Here is a 23,718-nt window from a genome sequence, read left to right on the forward strand (position 1 = left end):
CCCCCCATCTCCAAGACTGTAGTGCTTGATCCTGTTTGGGGTCATCATTATTTTAGTCAGCTTTTTTGCTGCTGTGACTAAAGGGCCCCACCAGCACAATTGTAGAAGAGGAAAAGTTTATTTGAGAGCTCACAGTTTCAGAGGTCTTTCACAGTTCATACAAGGCTGGCTCTAGTCCTTGATGCTCGAGGTGAGGCAGGGCATCATGGCTGAAGAGTGTGGCAGAGAGAAGCAGCTCACATGGTGATCGGTAAGCAGAAGGAGAGAGACTCCACTCTCCAGATACAAAATACATACCCAAAGCCACAATGAACTACTTCCTCCAGCCACACCCCACTTGACTCCAGTTACCACTCAGTTAATCCCATTAGGGATTAGTTTACTGACTAGGTTAAGGCTATAGCCCAATCATTTCTCCTCCAAACCTTCTTGCATTGTCTCTTTTGGGGAATGCCACATCTAAACCATAACACCATTGAACACTCAGAGCCCCATAAAGCGATTTCAATGCTGCTATAGGAAAGATACATCTTGAGAAAGAGGGAGAGAGAGAGTCCATCAGCCTCCCTGTCTTTCAGAGTGAGGAGTACTGGTGGATGAGCTGAAAGGTTGAGGTTGGCCAGCCCAGGTGTCCCATATTTTGAAATCTTTTCATCATTTCTTATAGGGAACTACAAAATACCAACCACTTCCTGGAATAGTGCTGAGAAAATAAGTCATGAAGAAAGGCTCTCTGTGGCCCTGTTCATCCTGAGCTGACTCCAAGACTTAGCTCTAGACTGCCATCATTGTTTACATCCCCAGAGATGTCTTGGACTATGTATTACACATGAGCACTCAGTACAGTGAATTCCTAGGAACTGTCTAAATCCCAGACATGTGGTCAGGATTAATTGTAGCGAAACCTGCTAGAACTGAGTAAGTCCTTGGTAATATCCTTGGCAACCCTGGGCCTGAACAGCTCTTCCCCATACCGCAACAAGCTTTCTATTTTATTTGACTGATAGTCTACTGACTTGTAAAATACAGGAGTCAATGCTTTTCTCTTGTTTTCTTCAACTTACTAAAAAAACTAGAAAATTTTAGAAAGTGTGGAGCACACACCTGATGATAATAGATGCACATGGGAAGCATCTCCATTTCTTCCAAGGGCAGATCTCACCTTGATAGAGAGAACTCTGACTCCACCCTAGCCGGTATATTCCTTTCATTCTAAACCAACTGAGGTTGGGTTGGGACATTAATCAAATGCCCTGGAAGTGGGAGCCTCAGGATTGGAAATGTGCTGGAAATTGCCAGAATGCAGGTGTGTAGGCTCCTCACTGGGTTGAAGGCTCCCAGACAAGTTGTTATGGTTTAGATATGAGGTGTCCCCCAAGAGCTCATGTGTGAGATAATGCAGTCATTTTCACAGGTAAAATGATGAGTGTGTGCTTTACTGGGTGATAGCTGTAGGTAGGTAGGTGGTGTACGATGGGAGGAGCGTGCCTTTGGGGGCTATATTTTGTCTTTGGTGAGGGGATCTCTCTGTTTCTTGTTGCCATGCCCTGAGCTGCTTTCTTGCACCATTCCCTTCTGCCACGTTGTTCTGCCTTACCTTGGGCCCAGAGCTACTGAGTTGACAATCTATGGACTGAGACTCTGAAACCATGAGCCAACATAAACTTTTCCTTGTCTACATTGTTCTTGTCTGGTTTTTGGTCACAGCAATGAAAAAGTTGACTAAAATGCATTTTCTCCCCATCACCACCATAAATGAGTTGGTGTTATTCATACTCAGTGCCAAATAAGTTCTCGTTGGCCCATGAGGCACGTGATGCTCAAGTTAGCAAATTAGTAGCCTGCATTGTGTCATCTCTTCTACTAAATCTTCTTAGACTGAGAAGCTGAGAAGGGAGAGGAGCACAGACTTCCGTAGGCTTACCCAGACCCCCTGAAGAGGAGGTTGCCTGAGATTCTCTTCTTTCTATCTATTTATTTATTTATTAATTTTTTGGTGTAGTCAGGAGTAGTGGGGATTGAACCCAGGGATGATTTACCATTGAGCCATATCTCCCCAGATCTTTTTATTTTTTTATTTTTTTTTTAATTTTGAGACAGTTTTTCACTAAGTTGCTTAGGGCCTCCTTCAGTTTCTGATGCTGGCCTCAGACTTGTAATCCTCCTGCCTCGGTCTCCCAAGTTGCTGGGATTACAGGTGTGCGCCACCGCATCTGGCTAGATTCTCCTCCTATTGTGCCTAATGTTTGGACTCCAGCCTGAGAAAGGGAAGGAAATGGGAAGAAAGTAAAGGCTATCATAGAAAGAAAGCCCCACAGACCCAGGAAGCTTTGGATAGGACTTTGTCTCTCTGGGGCAGAAACAATACCAGGAGGAGAACAAAATTCCAACCTGGAACCTCTCTAAGTATAAATTCAGGCTAGGGCAGCAGGGTAGTCAGGAAAACCTCAGGTTCCATGTTCCAAGCAATCATATTAAATAATTAACATGCTTTAACGCCAGGCAAGAGTTACACAAAGTCAAGTGATAAAGGGGCTGCTCCAAATGATTGATGATTCATGATTATATATATATACAATCTAACTGGACAGTCTCCCTGGACACATCACTGGGATGGGACAGCACCCACAGCAGCACCCCTTCCCTACCCTCAGCAACGTATGAACAGTCAAACATTCCGTAGCATCCTTCAGGTCATAAGTCATTTTATTCCAATCCCTTGCACACCACAGTCTGGTTTTTACTTGGGACAGAACAGACTCCATTTCCAGAGTCCTGAAAACAGCAAAGACAATGAACAACCCAGTACAGAAGTGATAGAGGCCTTCAGGCATTCAGCCCTCTGGGGGCTGTGCAGTCCCTTGGCTGAACTTGAGTGCGTTGGATTTGACCTGCCAAGGCCTTCCTGGGAGGAGGAGAAGGAGAGAAACAGCCCGGAGAAGAGTCAGTGTGGGTCAGTGGCTGGACAGCACCGGGGCGATCTCAGTACCTTCTGAGGCCAGCAGTGTCCATCAGTCATGTGTCTGGCTCTCTTTCTTCCTGAACAGCTGGAGGCCTTCTCTGTTCCTCACCCCAGCTCTCATTCTAGGGAACAGAGTGAGTCTGGTTCCACAACATGTCATGACCTAGGGCAGAGCCCAGGCAGGTTGCTCCAACCTTAACTGACTCCACTTATCAAAAGGGAACTGAGAGGAGGAATCCTGTCTTCAATCTACAGCAGGAAAAAGTGGAATGCAACTCCCAAACACTCCAGGTGGAGCGTGCTGGACCCTCTTTCCCCTCTGCACTCCAGAAATTAGGTTAATTCCCTGTTTTACAGAAACAGGTGTAACCACTTGGCCCATGGAGGAATTTGGCAAGTCTCGGCGTAGAATATGAAGAATGGACCCTCAGAGAGAGATTAAGGCTACTGAGTCCAGGTCTCACAATTTTACCCTACAAAGGTGGTTTTTGTGTCTACCCCACAAATTTGGATTTTTGAGACTAATTAGAATAGATTCAACTCAGACACAGGAACCTGGAGGTTAGAAGCGCCCAGTAGCATTTTCCTCCAAGTTATGTTTGTTTTTCTGTGGTTCCTCTTTTACAGGAAGTGGTTTGGCAGCAGACAGATTCCCTGGGGACTCTCTGCCTTCACCTGGGTCAGGTCCCCCCTGTATTTTGGAGTGTTGGGCCCCTCCTCCATCCCATGCCACTGAACTGCTGCTCGTGTGACTTTCCAGTGACGGGAGATTTTCCCTCTTAATCTTCCATTAAAATTAGTGTGCATGAGGTGACGCCCAAAGAGCAACTCAAATGTATGTTGTCACTTCTGGAAAGAGAAATCTGCATTCAAATAATACAGTGATGGAAAATACTGTTAGCAGGGCCTTGACACTATGGCCACACTTGCCCGGGCCTTCTCACAATGAATTAAATGACTGTTCCCCTCAGACTCTTTGAACGGGCAAAAAAAAAAAAAAAAAGTGAGCATTCCTAATATGGCTCCCTAAGGAGGACGGTGGCTAAACCATTGGGAAGTCCCAAGAACCTAGACTACTGTTCTCAAGTCTCCAAAATAGTCATCTGCTCAGAAAAGAACAGTACCTCCAATCTCATGCTGCCCATGAGCTGCTGAGCTCAGCCAGCAAACCACTAGCATGGCCCCCTCTCAAAAGTATTAACCTCCTGGTGTCCCCAGGACATGACCCTCTCGAACCTGCCCTGCTTCTGTTCTCCAGTCACTGTGACTCTGGAAAAGCATTCTGAATCAAAGTTGGGCCCTCGTCATGGTTACCTTGGACTTTTATGGAATATACAAAATATACTTGTTGATTGGTACATTTGTGCAAAGACAGATCTGACTTTGAAACAAGACAACATAGACATTCATCATAGTTGGCTTACTCACAATAAGCTACTAAAAACAGTCTTCTGTAATAAGATTGTATTAGTGCTCACTAAACATGCATTTACAAGGCAAAACACTTAATTTGGTTTGCAATCCCAGTATTTTATATACAGCAGTCTTTTTTTCTTTTTCTTTCTTTTTTAAAATCACAATAGGCAACAAGATGGGTCTGGTTTTGGACTGTTGCCATTTGTGTTTGATTTCCAAAGAAACTCACATTAGCTCAACCAGTGTAAACCTGTGAAAAAAATAGCTGAGCCATCTTTTTTCTTCTCTATGAATTGACCTTGAAATGTTCACAGCTTAGAAACTACAGCCTGCTGGGGCGGAGGGCAGAGTGGGCCTCCTAGAGGATGTCCCAGCTCCCTTTAGTAGCCTCACCCCAGAGGGTAACTTGTTCTTGGGGAATCCAGCGTCTGGTGCCATCCATTGCCCCAAGGGCACGTGTGACAACAGACCCAGGTGGGGAGTTCTGTCTTTCAAACCAAGCCCCTGGAAGCTTGTAGTGGAATCACTGGACTTAATCAGATCCCCTTCTCTTGCCCCCCGCCCCAGTCTTAGGTTTTAAACAGAAACATTAGAATCAGAAGAAAAAAAATAATAAAAATGATTAGAAAGTCATTAAACAAGGAACACCACGAAGTCTGCTCATGCTATCCACACGCACACTGGGGCTCTGGGCATTCCCACGAAGCAGAAGGCGAAGGCATCACAGAGGAAGGTGCATCTGACTGCACAGGGGACAGCATCACCATCGATAATTTTTTTGGCAAAAAAAAAAAAAAAAAACTTAAAAAGAAAAATCAAAAAGGGAACGCAAGCAGCTCTACAAATCGTGGGGTGCTGGGCTCAGAACTGGCCAGCGCTGCTCGGGTCGCACTGCAGGAGGCGCACGATGGATGGGTCGCTTTTGGCCCCTCGGATGAACTCTTCCAGGGAGAGCTTTCCTAGGAAGTAAGAGAAGGGACGAGTTGAGTGGTGGCTGGTGGCAGGCACCTGAGTTCACACCTCCCCACTGGACGTTGGTGGCAGCAATTGCTCACCTGCCCGTGGCCTCCCAAGGTAGAGCCCAGGAGACTGTCTTTTCAATGTGAGACCTACAAGGACCCTACTAGTGGCATTGCCAGCCCCTAGCGCAGCAGTTCTTGACAAACCACTTCCTGCCCACCCTGACCTAGGGCTGGGGAGAGGGTAATGAATCTCCTGATCCAGTCCCTGCCCTGGCTCTTCCGTCTCTATTACCTTGGAAAGGCCCACTTAGTATTTGTAGAATGAATGTCTTCACACCTTTATGGGAAGAAGCTGGGCTCTCGCAGCACCAAGGCTGTCCCCACAAGGTTACTGGGAGCCTTCTGGGTCCTTCAGACCACTGGGCATATATAGGTTTGCTGCAAGATCCTTCCCCTGGCGTGTAGAGAGGCCCTGGACATGAACACTGGTTCTTTCCAATCACAAATGAACAAAGTGGTGTGTTCCAAGTAGAAGGTGATCTCTTATGAGCTAGAGGAGGGAATCTGGGGTCCCCTTTTCCTCCAGTGTCCCTTTTCTTCTTGCAGAAGCTAGTGTGTGTCCTGAATTCTCTTCCAGGAGGGCCCCTCTTTTGCTGCAAGGAAGAGGGGGAGGGCTGGGGGCAATGCTTTCTCATTCTGCATGTCCTTTCTTCTTAGCCTACCATGCCCCTGGGAGTGAAGCGACTCATTTAACTTGTAAATCTGGGGCTGGGGCAGGGGAAACTGCTGGACATTTCTGCTTGGCTTTGCCCTCCTTTTCTTGGACAGAGTTTCCCTAGAGACTTATTCTGTTTGTTCTTCCAAGGACAGGCACTGGGTGGGTCTGGTTCCATTCAGCCTGTAGGTTTTGATATACCCTTGGTCTCACCCTAAGATACTTCCTCCATTGGAGTTCTTACCCTTTGGCTTCAGTTATTGCTCTTCTTTAAATTTCTCAACTTGTTCCAAACACAGGCAGCAAAGGGCGCTACATACAGGAGTCCTGTTCCTCCCAACGCAAATCAACAAACATGTCTTCCCCTCAGCCACCCCCATTCCCCACCAGAACCTAGTTATTATCTTGCAAACCTGCTGTTTCTTTCTGAAGGAGAAAGGTGGGAACTCATTGATTGGATTGACTGACTCATAATACATAAGCATTTAGTTCCCCTCTAAACTTTGTGTGCAGTCAGCTTTAGTAGCTGTGCCCCTGTCTGAGCACTAATTAAAATGGCAATGACTTTCTCTGGCTTCCAAAGATATCATGGAAAGGAAACAGGAGCAGTCACTTGAACTCTTGGGAATCTCTCAAAGGTAGGCCCTGGGGATCACCAGTTAGCTGGGGAACACTAGATTCAACATGAGCATCCAGCTTTTTGGCATTGACTCTGCACTTCAAGGCTGACTCAAGGGCTAACTTGCTTGTGGACCCAAATTTTCCCTAAATCAAAGGCCTGGGTGAGATACAAAGAGCTTCCACCATAACTTTGCACCTGCTCTGTTCCAGGTGGGAAGTGGGCAGGTTGCCCTGGCCCTGGGGATCTAAGGTAAAGCCCCGAGTCTCCTGGGTCTCCTGAGATTCTTCTGACCACTATCTGACTTTAGGCCCCTCCCTCTTCCTTTTTCCCTCCACTGCTCTCCATCCCCACTTTTTTCTTTTTTAAATTTAAACCTTTCCCTGGAGCAGGAACAGCACCTTCAGTAAGCTGTGTTGTAGGAATATGGAACAATCAGGGCCCTTGGATATCATGGTAGCAACTCAACAGGGAGACACTAATTCACTGCCTGTCACCAACATGTGGGGAGGGCCTGATCCTGGGGTATTTTGGCCTTCTCCCATCTTTTAGCCTTTCTCTAAAGAGAAGACTGCACCTAGAGCACAGCTCAAAGCCATTGAGTTCCCAGGAGTACCAGCAAAACCTGCAGCTTAACACCAGCAAGTTCATTAGCTATTAAAACAATATCATGTCTGTTCAATCTTTGCACAACAAACTATTTGCTGTAAATCAAGGCACATGGGGGAATAGGATGTAAGAGGATGTGTTGGCAACTTTGTGGAGGAAACAAAGCAAAGAGATTGACCTGCCCCACACAAACCCAGGTTCTCAGACTGCCGGTGCCCCAGGCGTGAGCATATGAAGAGGCCCGCCCCACCACAAAGCCTTCTGTTGCACACGTCAGCGACACACAGGATGTACAAGTGCATTTTCACATTGCTGACAAGAATTGCTGAGCACTCTTAGCAGAACAAATGAGCTGGTAATAATAACAAGTGCCACACAGCTTATGATAGACCAGGCCCTGAGCTCAGTTAGCACTTGAAACTTAGGTATTGCATCTAAATAGCACTGCCAACTTTGACAAATAAAATAAGGATGTCCAGATAACTTGGAATTTCAGGTTAACAGCAAGCCATTTCTTAGGATCAATATGTCCCAAATATTGAATGTGGGCATGCTTATACTGAAAAAGTCACTTCTTGTTGATCCAAACTCATTTACTTGGGCCTCTCATGCTCTGTTTGGCAACTCAGTACCTAATATATCTTGTCTGCTTTTGAGTTTGAAATACAATCTTCCCTTTTCATGTCCCTTTGATTTGCATCCACTTGGGTTTCAATTGTAGGTGACAACCTCAGGGTGGGAACCTGCTGGTCACCCCAAGGCCTCCACCTCACCCCAACTCCTGAGAGAGTCCACTTGTCTCTTAGAGCATGTACAGGAGACCCCAATAAAGCCAGACTTGGGTGAAAGCTGCTGGGGTCTGGGTATGATAACAATCCCTCTCTGCATTCTGACACCCTGGCCTGGAGGAATGCAATCTATGGAGGCCAAGGCCTGTCCTGACCACTGGTCTTGCTATCAGTGATTTGTTGGGTCCTTCTATTTCTGTTCTACAAGACCCATCTGATTTTGTTGGGGGGCGGCGGGGGCGGGGGCATGTAGCATGACATAGAAAAAGAGCAAAAGGTCCTAGAAATAAAGCATTTCCCCTCAAAGTGGGACCAGCTCTCTGGTGGCCACCCTGGTCCTCCTCCAGGGACCTTTGGGATGAGCTACTCTTATGAAAGGCATTGGGCCAGGTCCCTGAGCCGCATTTCCCCACCTGGACTCCACCAGCAGCCCTGACCAGAGCAAAGCCATGCAGCCCCAGCCTCCTACCATCTCTGTTGGTGTCCATCTGGCGGAAGATCTTTTCTGTCCTTTTCTCAGGAGTTGACTCATCTTCAGGCATTTTCATGACAGAGGAGACCATCTTGTAGATTGCCTGGGGACAGAAGTGACATGGTGGTAAAATTGAAACACAGCTCGGCACACAGTAGCCTTCCTGGTAACCCTCCCAAATACTAGAGTGAAGGGAAGGTTGTCCTGTCCCTGCTGACTTATCCCAGGGCACCATGTATATCCACTAATAGAAGCCAATGGAGCTTTCTCTCCTCCAGCAAGACCCTCATTAATGACAACTGGCAGGAGGGCCCACAACTGCTGTGTCGGAAATGTTAATGTGCGTTTGAATGCCCTGGGACTCTTCTTTAAATGCAGGATCTGTGAGTGGGGCTGGGAAAAGGTGACAGAGCTGAAGTTTTGTCCTTGTCAGCTTCCATGCTGATGGGAGCAGATGCCACTGTGCTCAGGCCTCATCTTGAAGAGAGAAGCTGCAGAAGATATTCCCCAGGTGGCAAAGACAAGTGGGGACTACTATAGTCTCCTCCTAGGCCTCAGGAGACTACATGACAGACACCTGACAGTCTTCTCCCAGACAGATATTCTCAGTCTCTCCCAATCCATCCTGATGCTCCTCCCTACTGTAGTACGTGACCCTGATCTCAAATTCCTTCCCAGTAAGCTTCCAGGTGTTGTAGGCAAGGCACCAAAGATAGCAGGAAACAGTTTTATTTGGCTGCAGCCAGGTTCAGAGGACACAGCTTTTGCTGTAATCAATTAATCCCCTGAACCCCGAGTTCAGGGAGTTTCAGAATTTTATACCCAGCATGTAAGGGAAGGGGCTCATAAGTTCACAGTCTGCAGAAGTTCACATAAAAGCAGCTTTTTCTTTCACTGTTCTGGGCAAGTTAACTCTTCAGGGACAACATCAGAGAAGGGGAGAGCTTCTTCTCCCCTTTCTTTCCTTCCCCTGCCAGCTGTTACCATGGAGCCCAGTTGGTAACTTATCTTAAAAATGTAGACATCTCTGTGAAACCTCAGCTCAAGGCCAGAGACCTTGTTTGCACATTTCTACAAAGTACTATACTGGCTATGTTTGTGAAAAACTAGAAAGGGGGTGTCCAGCACCTGGAGTGCTGGTATCTACCCAGCCAGTGGCCAAGTAAAACAGGGAGACATGAAAATAGGAAGTTTATCTACTCTGTACTCTTTTGCAGAGACTCTTTTGCTGACAGTCCTAAAATCAGCCATGGTGAAGAGGGCTTTTCTGTGGAGAAAGGGGGTGCCACTTCACAGGGAGCTCTGACATGGGTTTGGGATCAAAATACTTGTCCGATTTCAGTTCAGAGATAGGCTCAGCACAGCTATGAAATCTGATGAGCAGTAGAGGATTCTACCAAAAGAGTTTTGTAATTACTACTGAAACTGTGTCCCCACCACCTGTGACCTCTCCAGGGTACTCAGAAGGGCCTGGAAGGCCTCAGTTATCAAATATAGTTTTTATTTAGGAAGAATAATATAAATTCATTGTTTCTTATCCCCAGATCATGACTTTGCTGCTTAGATTCACTTTGAGCACCTTAGATCTGGGGGAAAAAAAAAAAAAGAACTAAAAAAAAAAAATAGATTTGCCAGGGAGAAGCAGGAGATTCCAGAAAGTTCTCAAGCTCTGGGCACAGCAGGGCAGCTGGAGAGATCAGAAAAAAAGGCAGCTAAGTGAAGGTAATCTCCATTTGGGAAATGTGGGAGCAAAAGGGGACGCTCAAGGTTAAACTTCTCTGGTTTACGTTCTTATTTGGGATCAACTGGGCCTGAAATCCCTGAAATATTCTGGACCAACAATCAGATATTCCAATCTCAGTCAATAAAATAAGAACGAAAGATGGACTCTCCCACAGTACTGCCCCCTGGGCTGATTTCATCCCTAACCTGATCCCTCAGGTCAGGCTTCTGAGTCCCTGTTCTCATTCTCTCTCTCTTTCTCTCTCTCTCTCTCAGTACTGGGGATTGAACCCAGGGTGTCCTACCACTGAGCTACATCTCCAGTCCTTTTCATTTAGTTTTGAGACAGGGTCTTATTATGTTGCCCAGGCTGGCCTCGAACTTTTGATCCTCCAGCCTCAGCCTCTTGAGTAGCAGGATTATCAGATCTGTCACTGTGCCTGGCTCTGAGTCTGTCTTAAACCTACCCAAACCCCTTACTGAACTCTAGTGCTGCCCCCACAGTGAGTGCTCTTGGAAGGTCATGAGCACAGCCCTCTCCGGGGATGATGGGCTTCATTGCTAAAGGCAGTCAGCTTTCCCAAGAAGTGCTCACTGAAGTGTCTCTGGAGGCAAAAAGGTGAGCCATACGCTGTCCTCCTCCTGGACCTTGCTGTCCCCTCTGCCCCAGGTCTATGTTACCATCTATACTAGGGCCATAGCACCATGTGCCAAACTGCTTGGGACACCTAATTCCAGGAGAGACCACTGAAGACAGAGCTCTTTGATCAAGAGGAGACACAGAGGCTCTGAAATCTGCAGGGCCAGCTGAATATTCAGTAAGAGGAGTAGAAAGCACAAGTGTCCCCACACTAGCAAATGTCTCGAGGTCTTGTCACCTTGCAAAAGCTTTCTTTGCTAAACGGAAATCTTTTCTATAATTTCCGACCTGGGCAAAGGGGAATCAGTGACACACATGGATTTCAAACTCACACCATTTGCATATTTTGTGAGTTCATAAGCTCAGGAATGTTAGATTCACAACAGCAGAACAGAACCTAGACACGGGTGCTCCCCAGGCCACATGAGCTCAACCTCTACTGGGCGAGAGCGGACCCACTTCAGGAGGGCTGGAGGTGAAGAGGGAGGAGCATGTACAGACAGGACGAGTTTATATTTGCAAGAAGTCTTAGGGAGGCTGTGTGATTACCCAGCCATCCTCAGCCTTCTTTGGGCCTGGGTTGCTCTTCCTGGAGTCTGTTCTAGCCTCTAGGATCATCTCACTGGCTCCTTGTCGTTATCACTTGTCCCGTGTCCATGATTGGCCCAAGAGGGCAACTCCCAGCTCAGATATTCCACAAAGCCATTGAGTCCACCGACCTGACACACACTTTGTTTTCCTGGACCAGTGGCGTTATTTACACTTTTCCCTCATCTGAGGCTTACCTCCTTCTCTCCCCTCCTCCTTCATATCCTGCTCAAGTGTTGGGGGCAGATGGAAATGTGACCCTCCTCCAGGAAGCCCTCTGTAATCATCCTTCCTTCTATTGCTACCTATAATCTGTCTTCCATTATAAAATGGCTCTGTATCACCTCTTTGGGAATCCTTCATTCTACTTACCCTAAACTGTAATTAGAATGGATATTCTCTTTTTAGATGCGACAGTGACGATCAAGGGCAACTGCTCATCAGATTCCCGATGGTGCTTAACACTGGGTCGCACACAGAGTCAGGCTAAGTTCAGAGAATTTGTTCAGGGATAGCTGATCCACTCCATCACTTCCTCTTATGTCTCCTCTCTCTCCTCTTGGTTCTACTCTTTTTTTTATAAAGTTCTTCCTTTATCCTTTCATATTTTTCGTTCCCATCCTTTTTTCTTTTTCTCCTCCTTCTTGTGCATAACTAACATTTTCACGTAAAACTCGGATTCCTAATCTGTTAAAAGCTATGTCCTCCACCCTTAGAAATCTTACACCACTGCAGGAGATTTCAGGAGCTTTTGAATTTGGAAGCTCATCCATAGACCCCAGGTTATTAAACCCTCCACTCCTAGTTCATTCTATCCATTCACTCATTCATCAAATGCTTCCTGAGAAACTATTATATACCAGATACTATGTATGATTCCCCCAGTCTTTGCCCTCATGGGAATTTACTGTTAAATAAGGATGACAGGCAATGTTAAAATGACCAGAGAAATAAATGTAAGGCCACTGCTGAGTGCTACCAAGGAAGGTGTGTAATCTTGTAAGTGTAATGGGGATTGGGCCTTGGCAGAGGGTTAGGACAGCTTCCCTGAGGACTGATGATTGAAAAAAGAGATGAAGAAATCATGGGGTTTAAAGGGATAAAGGGCAGAGAGAAACACTTTAGAAGCTCAGGGTGGGAATGGCAGGAAGACCACAAGATGTGTAACAGCAGGTGGGGACAGGCAACGTGGCCTCCTAGACCAGGATAAGGAATATATTTCTCCTGCTGGCAACAAAATGATAGAATTGGTATTAAATTTGATTTTCCTATTCACACCCACTTTCCAAATCTGCCTCTATACCCTTTTTTTTTTTTTTCAAGAAATCATGTTCAGAGAATTTAAAAAATGGTCATTCAAAATTGTTCCACAATTGTGTCTTGTCTGCTCTGTGCTTGTGGTGGGGATACAATAGTCAACAAGATGGTTGTGGTCTCTCTCCTTTTATATGTCACCTGGTTCTGGAAAAGGACTTGCAGATACCCTACTGCAGCCCCAAAGTGCCCCTTTCTGGAGCTCTGTTGAAATGGGATGGTCATTCCAGCAAGGCTTTAATAGCAGTCATAAAAGCCGTCCCCTAAGTGCCTCTGGACCTCCCAGCATCGAGTAAAACCTACTGGTCTGGGACACTGTAGAACTTTCAGCCCCTAGGGTTGGGGCTCATGAAACACCCCTTCTTAGGATTCTGATGCAAAGCCAACTAGCACTAATCTAGAAGTCATTCACCTAACATTGTTGTATTCTTTTTTTTTTTTTTTGGTACTGGAGAGTGAACTCAGGGGCACTTAACCACTGAGCCACATCCCCAGATCTTTTTCAAATTTTTTTAAGAGACGGGGTCTCCTGAGTTGCTTAGGACCTCGCTAAAGTTGCTGAAGCTGGCTTTGAATTCGTGATCCTCCTGCCTCAGCCCTTTGAGTTGCTGGGATTATAGGCATGTTCCACCATGCCCAGATTCCCTTGATATTCTTGGTTGATCAGATGCTTTAAAGACCAAGCAAACACATGAGCGTGGATAGAAAAGGGGACTCTCACATGAAACAGAGTGGGTCAGTCTTAGTCTCTCAATCCTAGGCTGAAGGAGTGGAGCCGGTACAGAGACTAAGGACGGGTTAGTGTAAAACACAACAATCAACTCCCTCCTGCCACCTGCCCCATGGGAATGATCAGACTGACTCAAGGGCAGCTTTGCATGCTGGGCTCGGGGACACCCAGGGTGGAGTGCAATGGGGTTGAGGAAGAAGCTAGATCTCCATAAGAGGCTCATGTTTCCAGGTGGCTTTTTCTTGACACTCAGATTAGACTTTTCTCTTTAATGTGTATCAAGTCATCCCTAGAGATGAGTGGACTGTTCACAAAACCAAGTCGGTGATGTGGGTGGTTCCAGAGAAGTCGGCAGAGAGCTGAGGGGATGAGTCGAGGTGGTGTCCAGAGTGAGGTATTGGACCATAGTCGTGAAAGACCACGACTTGGGGAATTATCCCTGTGCTCCCTTCCACAGCATCGATGACCAACAGCTGATTGTTAGAGAAATTCAAAATCTGGGACTCCACAGAAGAGAGAGAAAAAAATTAAAAAGACACAACCCCAGACAGCAATCTGAAGCAAATCATGTTTTTTTTATTAGCTCCAGTTTCCCTGTTCACCACCCCCTCACCCCCAAATTTAATGGGATTAAACCATGAAGAAACCAGGCTATTTCTCCACTTTATTTTTAGTGATGTCAGTGAGAGGCCTAACAGGACCATCCTGTTTTTAATTAAACTTGGGGAGTCCTAGTCTTGTCTCTGGGTAAATGTGAAGCTTTGGGACACCCAGGAGCCCAGCACTGGCTCCACCCAGCAGGTTCAGGATAGCTCCCAACTGTGACCAGGACCTCTACCACCCTCCTTGTGACCTATCTGAGTATTTTCTTCTTTCTCCCTCAGAGGGAGCACACTCTTGGAAGGCTGGAATGGAAGGACTCAGTCTGAACTGACAGAGGTTGTGGGGTTAACAGAGGCCAGGCACAATTCCAAGAGTCAACGCTCCATGCTCTCTCTGAAGAAAACCAGACTGACTCTTTCCATCAGAAAATTTAGCATCTTCCAACAGGGAACCAGAAATTCAAGATTCTCTGACAGCAGACTAAGGGCAAAAGAGGTTGAGCTATGCTGGGTTGTTTTTAGATTATAGATAAAGAACAGCACCCTTCTTAGAAGGATTTATATACCAGAAAAAGAGGTTGGAACAGGCCTCGAAAATCTTCAGAAATATTTAAAAATAGGATCATTATCTATGTAGCTAAATGACATAAATACTTTCTCACTTAGAGCTAGAAGAATAAATTGAATTAGTAATTTCCATACTTCCCCATAGTGTTCTACCATGGTCCTTGAGCCTTAAGCATCTTCGTTACTAGGGAGAGGGTAAAAGGAAAACACCTCTTTCAACCAAAGAAGTTCCCTTCTGACATTAAGTTTCATGTAAGATTTTCCTAAAAAAACCAAAACCACAATTTTTTGTGCTAAAAATGGAATTCGAATACACTCAACCACTGTGAATATTCTTGCCTTTGTGATAATATGATCCTTTTAAAGATAATTAGTCAAAGATTTGTGTGTTGACTTGTACTCTCAGCACAATAGCTTACTGTTTAAAAGAAACCAGCACCATCCCTTTTATAAATCAAAGAATTAGGCCTGGCTTGGTGGTACACACCTGTAACCCAGTAGCTCGGGAGGCTGAGGCAGGAGGATCAGGAATTCAAAACCAGCTTCAGCAAAAGCAAGGTGCTAAGCAACTCAGTGAGGCTCCGTCTCTAAATAAAAATACAAAATAGGACTGCGGATGTGCCTCAGTGCTTGAATCCCCATTGCCAAAATAAATAAAAATAAATAAATAAATAAATAAAATTACAGAAAGTCAGGGAAGAGTGTTCTTCTGCTCAAAGTTACCCAAAGGCAGAATTGTGATAGGCTGATCACACAAGGAAATTAAATGTATATAAGCAGAGACTAGACAACCATTGTTGATGATGCTGTAAAGAAGTTTTTTTTTTTTCCAAAACTCTTTCCAAGAAATATCAGTCTTCCAAGATGCTGTAAGACCAGAGAAAGGCTGTCATCAAAACAGCTTGAGAAATGCTGCTTACTTTACTCTTCTTAGAGAATCACAATGCACATGAACATGTTAGAGACTGAGAATTCCTGTGGTTAAGACACCCCTTGAATTCCATTTAACCCAGAGTCTGCCAAACTGGTTTGAAGAGAACCTTTTTGTGACGGAGTTTCTACAAACAACTGATGAAACTAGCATCTGAGCCAGGACTGAGTCTGGCCCCTTCTCCAGCTGGGCTCTGCTTTCTGTCCCTCTGTTTTACGGAAGAGGTGACCTGGCTTGTCTTCCCAGGGGTGTCTAAGTCTCTTCAAGACAGGGGGCGTTGTTCTTATTCATCTGTGTATGCGCTGGAGTCTGAGACTTCAGTTAACCAATGTTTGTTGGCTTTACAAGCCCAAGGGGTGATGCTAAATCCTTCAGATTTAGGGAGGGACAGCGCAATCTTGTCTTTGAGAGCTCACAGTACAGGTAGCAGAAGGACAGGTAAGGAGATAAGTGCCTTAAAATGAGAGCAGAGTGCTGCTTCTGACCAAGAAGGACTAGTAGGAATGGAACCCACTCTCAACCTGAAGCAACAACAGTAAAACTCAAAGGCCAGTATGTACAAATCCACAGTTTTCAGGTCACTGGAAATTAGGCAGCAAAGGATAGTGGTCCCTGAGAAACTTGAAACAAAAGAGATAGCTAGTAGACTGTTGATTACAGCCCCAGCTCAAGCCTTGGGGAAGTTTTCAAGCCACAGTGCCAGGAGGGGACCCACGGGAACTTGGGCTAACTGACTTGCAGGGATGGAGTGGCCAGTCTGAGGGACGGAAGTGTCTAGCATTCACGGGACAGAATACAGAAGAGAAAGCTGCCGAGAAAGAACTCCAGGGATCTGTGGCAAGTCCCCTCGAGTGTCCAGCTGGGCTGTGTATGTGTGAGAAGAAACTACCCAGGACTGCGGGGAAATAACCAAGCAAAAGGATTAGGATTCGAAGGAAGAGTAAGAGCATCCGTATTCACCACCATAGAAGGCCTCGGGATTTGTGGGGTGCTGGCTACTCAAAAGGGTCTTAGTACTGAGGAGTAATTACATGAGCACTGCTCTGGTGTCACCTAATGAGTCTTAAAAAGAAAGTTCTAGAAAGTTACAACTGCTTCCAAGTAACTTATTTGCATCCCAGAACAAAACTTAAGAATATTTATAGGACTACAAAAATATCTAGCAACCAGCATGGTAAAATTCACAATCCCTGGCATCTAATAAAAAAATTGCCAGTCACACAAAGAAGTAGGAAAATGTAACACAGAAGGAGGAGAAAAAGCAATCAATTAAAAGTAACCCAGAATTGACATGGGTGTTAGAATTAGCAGGACACTGAAATAGGTACAAAAACCATGTTTCCATACGTCCAAAAAGTAGTGATATGGAAAGCATAAAAAGGACCTAAAATATCAACGAATTTGAAGAAAATGGAATGAAAAACTACTCAAAAGAAAACAGAAAATTCAAAAATTATAATGTAACAGAACATCAGTGAACTGTTTGATACCTTTGAGCCACCTAATGTATATGCAGTTAAAGACCTTGAAGAAGAAAAGAGAGAGTGGAACACAGAATAATATTTGAAAATATAATTTACTGCAAACATTCCAAATTTAATAAAAACTATAAACCCACAGATCCAAGAAGCACCTTAATAGGAAAAAAAAATCTTCCAAACAAGTAGAAATAGATAACCTGCATATCCCTTCATCTAACAAAGACATGAAATTTGTAGCTAACCTTCTCATTAAGAAAACTCCAAGGCTGGGGTTGTAGCTCCGTGGTAGGGCATTTGCCTCACATTTGTGAGGCACTGGGTTCGACTCTCAGCACCACACATAAATAAATGAATAAAATAAAGGTTCATCAACAACTAAAAAAATATTTAAAACAGAAAACTCCAGACCCAGACAGCTTCATTGGGAAATTCTACTAAACATTTAATGAAGAAATAACACCAACTTAAATGTACTGCCAGAAAATTGGGAAGAAGAGAAGAGATCTCAACATGTTTCAAAAACCAGCATCACTCTGATATCCATACTGAAGGTTACAATTCATTCTGTAAGGCCAGCATTGCCTGACAACCTAACGAAACAAAAGGTATCACAAAAAAACTTCAGACCAATACACCACGTGGACAGAGAAGCAGAAAGGCTAAACAAATTTTCAGCAACTTGAATCTACAATATACTAAAAGGATAATACATCATGATTTATCAGGATTTATCTCAGGAATGTGAGGCTAGATTACTATACAAAACTTAATCAGTGAAATTGATTAAACTATATTAAACTATGTTAACAAACTAAGAATAAATATATCATGATTTTCGTAGAGAATAGAAAAAAAATTGATAACATGCAACATCCATTCATGATTAAGAAGAAAAAACTTTCATCAAGCTAAGAAAGGAGAGAAGCTTCATGAAAAACTGACAGCTAAGTCATACATTATGTTGAGGACTGAATGGTTTTACCCTAATACTGATATTGAGATAGAATTCCATTCTACCCTCTCTTATTCAGTATTGTATTAGGTGTTCTAGCCAGTGCAATAAGGCAAATAAACCAGATAAAGGACACCCAGATTGGAAATAAAAGAGTAAAATTCTCATTTTTTTTTCGCATAGACAATATAATTGTCTATGCAAAAAAAATATCTGTTGAAACCCCCCCAAAGAAACCTTCAGAGAAACTAATAAATTAGTGTAGTCAAGGTTCTAGTGTTTGATATACAAAGATTAATTGTATCTCTATATTTTAGAAACAGCTATAAATTGATATTTTAATTGTATTTTACAATACAATGAATACTATTAAATAATTTAGACAAAATTATTTAATACAGTAGACTAAAGACCACAAGTTATGAGACGACCTGCCAATTTCATGAGTTGTAAGACTCCATGTTGTTACAATGTTAGTTCTCTTGAAATCCATCTATGGAATCAGTGTCATCCCAATCAAAATCTCAATAGCTATTTCTGCAAAAATTCATAAGTTCATTTTAAAGTTTAGGTGGAAAGATGAAAGACATGAAATAGTCAAAAGGACTTTGAAATAGGGGTGATTGATAAAGTCAGAGGACTAATACTACCTGACTTCAGGACTTCTTTTGAAGCTACAGCAATCAAGACAGTGTGGTATCATTATCATAATAGAAAAATAAATCAATGGAATGGAATAATGTTCAGAAATAGGTTTATACATATGTGGACAACTAATTTTCAACCAGGTACAGAAGCAATTCAGTGTGTGTGTGGGGGTGTTCTTTTCAATAAATGAGGCTAGATCCATTGGATATTCATATACAAATGGATGAACTTCAGTGGGTACATCACATTACATTAAAATGTTATGAAGACACGAATTGGTGTGAATATACTATGTATACAACCAGAGATATGAAAAATTGTGCTCTATATGTGTAATAAGAATTGTAATGCATTCTGCTAACATATATAAATAAAAAAATAAAAAAGTCAAACTTGAATTTTTTTTTACTTCTGTAAATACATGTTAAGAGGTTTAAAAGGTGTGCTAAAGAATGAGAGAAAACATGCAAAGCAAGCATCTGATAAAGAGCCTGTATTGAGAATAGATAAAGAAGTCTCAAAACTCAGTAATAAGAAAACAAAGCATTCAATTTTTTAAATGGGCAAAAAATTTGAACTATCATATTTAAACCAAAAATACATAAGAATGACAAATCATACTGAGAAAGATGCTCAACTTATTAGTCATCAAGAAAATGCAGATTAAAGCCACAATGGAATATAATCAATCATATGCCTATTAGAATAGATAAAATTACAGACTGACCAGCCAAGGGTTGGCGAGGATCTAAAGGAATTAGAAGTCTCAGACATTGCTGTTGAGGAGGTAAAATTTTGCAACCTCTTTGGAAAACAGTTTTTTAGAAAGTTATTCCATTCAGTAATATAGCACGTTTATTGCAATATAAACCTACTAACCATTCCGTTCCTATTTACCCAAGAGAAATGAAGGCCTATGTCCATACAAAGACTAGAACACAAACGTTTACAGAAGATACTTTTTGTAATAGCCAAAATTGAAAACAAATGTTCCTATATAGGTAAATGAACAATAATGATAAAAGCATGTGGTATTTGCATACTGTGGAATAGTACTCAGCAAAGAAAAGAAATAAATTACTGGCATATATAACATAGATGAATCTCAAAATAATTATTCAGAATGAAAGAAGCCAGGAGAAAAAGAATACATAACATATGCTTCAATTATATAAAATTCTAGAAAATAAAAAAATATAGTGACAGAAAGCAGATTAGCGGGAAAGTAGATCAGTGGTTGCCTAAGGAGAGTAAGTAGTAGGTAGGGATGAGTGTAAAAGATTTTAAAGGGTTAAAAATAAATTTTGGAGAGTTGTGGATGTTTGTTACCTTGATTGTAATATGTACACTGTCAAGACTTACACTTTTAAATATGTACAATTTATTTTATGTCAACTTTACTTCAAAGAAGTTATTTTTATTTTATTTATTATTATTATTACTATTTGTAGTGCTGGGGATCAAATTCAGGTTTTCATGTGTGTCAAGCAGGTATCCTACCACTAAACTACACGCCCCAATCATAAACTAATTTTTTTTAAAGAGAGAGAGAGAGAGAAAATCTTTTTTTTTTTTTGTAGATGGACACAACACAATGCCTTTATTTTTATGTGATGCTGAGAATCGAACCTGGGTCCTGCCTGTGCTAAGCAAACACTCTATTGCTGAGCCACAATCCCAGCCCCTAAAACTATTTTCAAAATTCTATTGATAAGATTATAAAGTAATTATATCTTTAGAGAAGTAGTTCATGATTAAATAGCAGCCATCTATTTAAAATCACAGAAAATAAGGGCAGGATTGTGATGGAGGTGGATATAAGAAACTATAGGAAAATGGGCATGATTTGGTTAAAGGGATGGGGTGGAAATCAGGATAGATAAACTCTATGGAGTGAGGGAGAAACAGGTGTCAAGAGGGTACTCTAGCCCACTGCTTGAGGCAAAGACTATGGATGTGAGAGAATGTGCCTTCTGGAATCTTTCAAGTGACCTTTAACTGAGGTGAGAAGCACTCAAAGACTATAGTATGAGAAAAGTTTTAAGGGAGGGGTGACCCCTGTCACAAAGTCCTTATTAAGGAATTTAGGCATCTGGTGTGGGTAGGGAACGGCATTGTGTTAGCTTTCCATCGCTAAAATAAAGTACCCGAGACAATCAACTTATAAAGAGGAGAGGTTTGTTTTGGCTCACGGTTCTGGAGGTTCCAGTTCATGACCAGCAGTCTCATTGCTCTGGGCCTGTAGCAAGGCAGGGGAACTTGGTGGTGCAAAATCTTTTACCTCATGGCCAGGAAGCAAAAGAGGGAGTGAGACTGGAGCTGGGCTTCCACAGTCCCCTTTAAGGGCATCCTCCACTGACTGCAGGACTCTCCACAGGGCCCCGCCTCCTAGAGACTCACACCAGCACCATCGCTGCAGATGAAGGACTTAACCCATGGCCCTTTGGGGACACTCAAGACCCAATAACTATAGCAGAAGAGGGACACAATTCTATCCGCATTTTTGAAAGATCCCTCTGGCATCCTTGGGGGGAAAAGAATTGTGGTGGGAGGTGAGTGGAGCAGAAGACCTGCTGGAAATGTGTGGTAGAAGACTACATTTCCCAAGGAAGGACAGAACAGTATTTCCAGTCCCACACAATCTTCCAAAACCTCACCACTGTCCATCAAGACGTAGACTCTAGGCTCCCTCCCCCTTTATGAACTGTGGAGATCTTTGTGACTGCTTTGAGTAGGAGCAGATGGTGGAAGTGATGGTGTCTGACCTCAAAGTTAGGACACAGAGAGATACAGCTGGGCCTGGTTCTCTTCCTGGAGACCTACATCTTTACAGCCCTGAGCTGCCCTGCAAAATGTGTGGCCACCTCAAAGCCACCCTGCAGGAGACATCCCACAGAGAGACCATCACTGACTTGAAATGAGAGTGGCAGGAGGAATGGACGGGAATGACAGATTTGCAAACTTGAGGACTCTGGTGTAATAGTTTTGGTGACTGCCTGGGTATGGGGATAGATGATGGAAAAGTACCCAGTTGTCTTTGACTTGGTGGCAGATGAGTGGTAAGGCTATAGACAAGAAGAAAGGGAGGAAGGAAAGGAGGGAGGAGAGAGAAAGGAAAGAAAAAATGTTTGGGGGGTGGGGGACAAGGATGCATTTGTAACGCTGACTTTGAAGTTCTGGAACAACAAACAGCTTAGTGGAGATGTCCATTAACAGTCGGACCCAGTGGAAAAGAAGATCTGGAAGTAATCTGTTTCTTTGTCCATAAAATAGGGTCAATAAAGTGGTTGTGAATTGAACAAGATAATCCTTGTGTACCAGAGTGAATAGTGTCTTGCAAAAATTCCTGTCCACCCAGAATCTGTGGATGTCACTTGATTTGAGAATAGAGTCTTTGCAAATGTAATTATGAAAAAAAAAAAAAAAAGAGCATCCTGGATTAGGGCATGCCCTAATCCATAACTGGTGTCCTTATAAGCGAGAAATTTCAACACAGACATACAGGGACAATGGCTTGTGACCATGGAGGTACAGACTAGAGTGACGAAGTTCTAAGCCAGGGGCCTCAAGGAGTGTGGCAAGCACAAGAAGCTAGAGAGAGGCATGAGACACACCCCTTGCAGAGCGTCTAAAAGGAGCCACCTTGCTGATGCTTTAATTTGGGGCTTCTGGCCTACAGGGCTGTGATAGAACACTTCTGATGTCTTACACCCCCTCATTTTGTAATGGTAGCCCTAGGAAACTGACGCAGCATGGGAATCTGCCACCACTACGTCTAGTCCATCACACACCTAGAGAGGATGAGACTTCTCAGAGGCAATGGAAGAAAGAGAGCCGTGCTGGATCCCTGCTTGGGAATATCTATATTTAGGAGGCAGGAGAAGAAAGAGGAATTCACAAAGGAATCTGGGAGGGAAAAGCCAGAGAAGAGCCATTTGGTAGTAGATACTCACTCTCATCTGCCAAACGTCATACTTGACACTGAGAGTTAATTTAAACTCTTACACTATAGTGTGACTTGCAGTGTCAACCCCTTAATAAGAAAGGGACAAACCCAACACATGGATAAGCAGGCACTATGGCAAATTCTTAGAGAAAATCACTAGCCTATGCCACTATTTTAAATAATTTTCTCCAGAAAAAATCTAGGTTGCTTTCCAGAGTAACATCTGTGGTCCAAATTCATGAATGACAATGAGGCTATGTTTTTGGCGGTGAATGCCCAGGAACCACGTAAGATGGACTCAAAGATCTTTCCTACACCTTGCTTTTCCCCACCTAGAATCAGTATACTGTGTTAGGTCTCCAAGAAGCATATTAAAAGTGACATAGTGTCTATGACATGAGTTTACAAAGGTCTTTGGGGAAAAAATGCAAATGACACTCAAGATATTTGTCTAAAGCCTATGTAAAGACGTCCCTTTGATCCTTATTTTGATCCTCCGTGGCATAACTACTCACAGGAGGGTTGTCTAAATTTGTCACAGTCAGCACTCTTGAAACCAGGCAGGATTATTGGGACATTTATTTATTCCTTTGCAGGAATACCACCATGACCCCCTCCCCACCAAACCCAAACCCACTGCATGACCTTGTTCATCACAAGGGTGAATTAAAAAAAAAAAAATACACACTTCTAAAAGAAAGCCAAAATCTGCTGTGATGGGGTGCCGGTGTGCCCCAAACTCCCCTTCTTCAGGTTTCATGGATTCAAAAAATATGAGAATGTAGATTAGGGGGTGTTCTAAAGTTCACCCTGCCATCATCCAAAGTGCTGGTGAACCCTGAATCACAACTGGGAGGGAGCAAGTCTCTTGTCAGACAGCAGATATTTGAACTCCAAGTATTTTCAAAGCAGTCATTAACATCCAAGTGCTGAACATGCTAATTACAAATTATTACAACCAGATGTTTAAAGCAAGCTTTCCTGAGGACTGCTGTAATATTACATCAGCCCATAGATTCCTTTTGGAAAGACTTGAACTTGAGAATAAATCTAG

The 23,718-nt window shown here is 43.4% G+C and overlaps 1 protein-coding gene across 4 annotated transcripts in view; it reads right to left on the reverse strand.

Annotated features, from left to right (window-relative positions):
- Window positions 1–2,701: 2,701 nt before the first annotated feature.
- The window catches only part of Ncald (neurocalcin delta), a 390,166-nt gene continuing 369,149 nt past the window's right edge, over window positions 2,702–23,718 (reverse strand). For all 4 annotated transcript variants that reach the window (XM_076835532.2, XM_076835535.2, XM_076835533.2 and 1 more), the window contains 2 exons: window positions 8,541–8,646; window positions 2,702–5,337 (listed from right to left, as the gene is read on the reverse strand). In XM_076835532.2, the coding sequence (XP_076691647.1) occupies window positions 5,240–5,337; window positions 8,541–8,646 (204 nt within the window). In that variant the 3' untranslated portion in view covers window positions 2,702–5,239. The remainder of the gene's footprint in view (window positions 5,338–8,540; window positions 8,647–23,718) is intronic.

The sequence above is a fragment of the Callospermophilus lateralis genome, chromosome 16 (assembly GCF_048772815.1).
Source record: "Callospermophilus lateralis isolate mCalLat2 chromosome 16, mCalLat2.hap1, whole genome shotgun sequence".
In the NCBI taxonomy this organism is placed as follows: Eukaryota; Metazoa; Chordata; class Mammalia; order Rodentia; family Sciuridae; genus Callospermophilus; species Callospermophilus lateralis.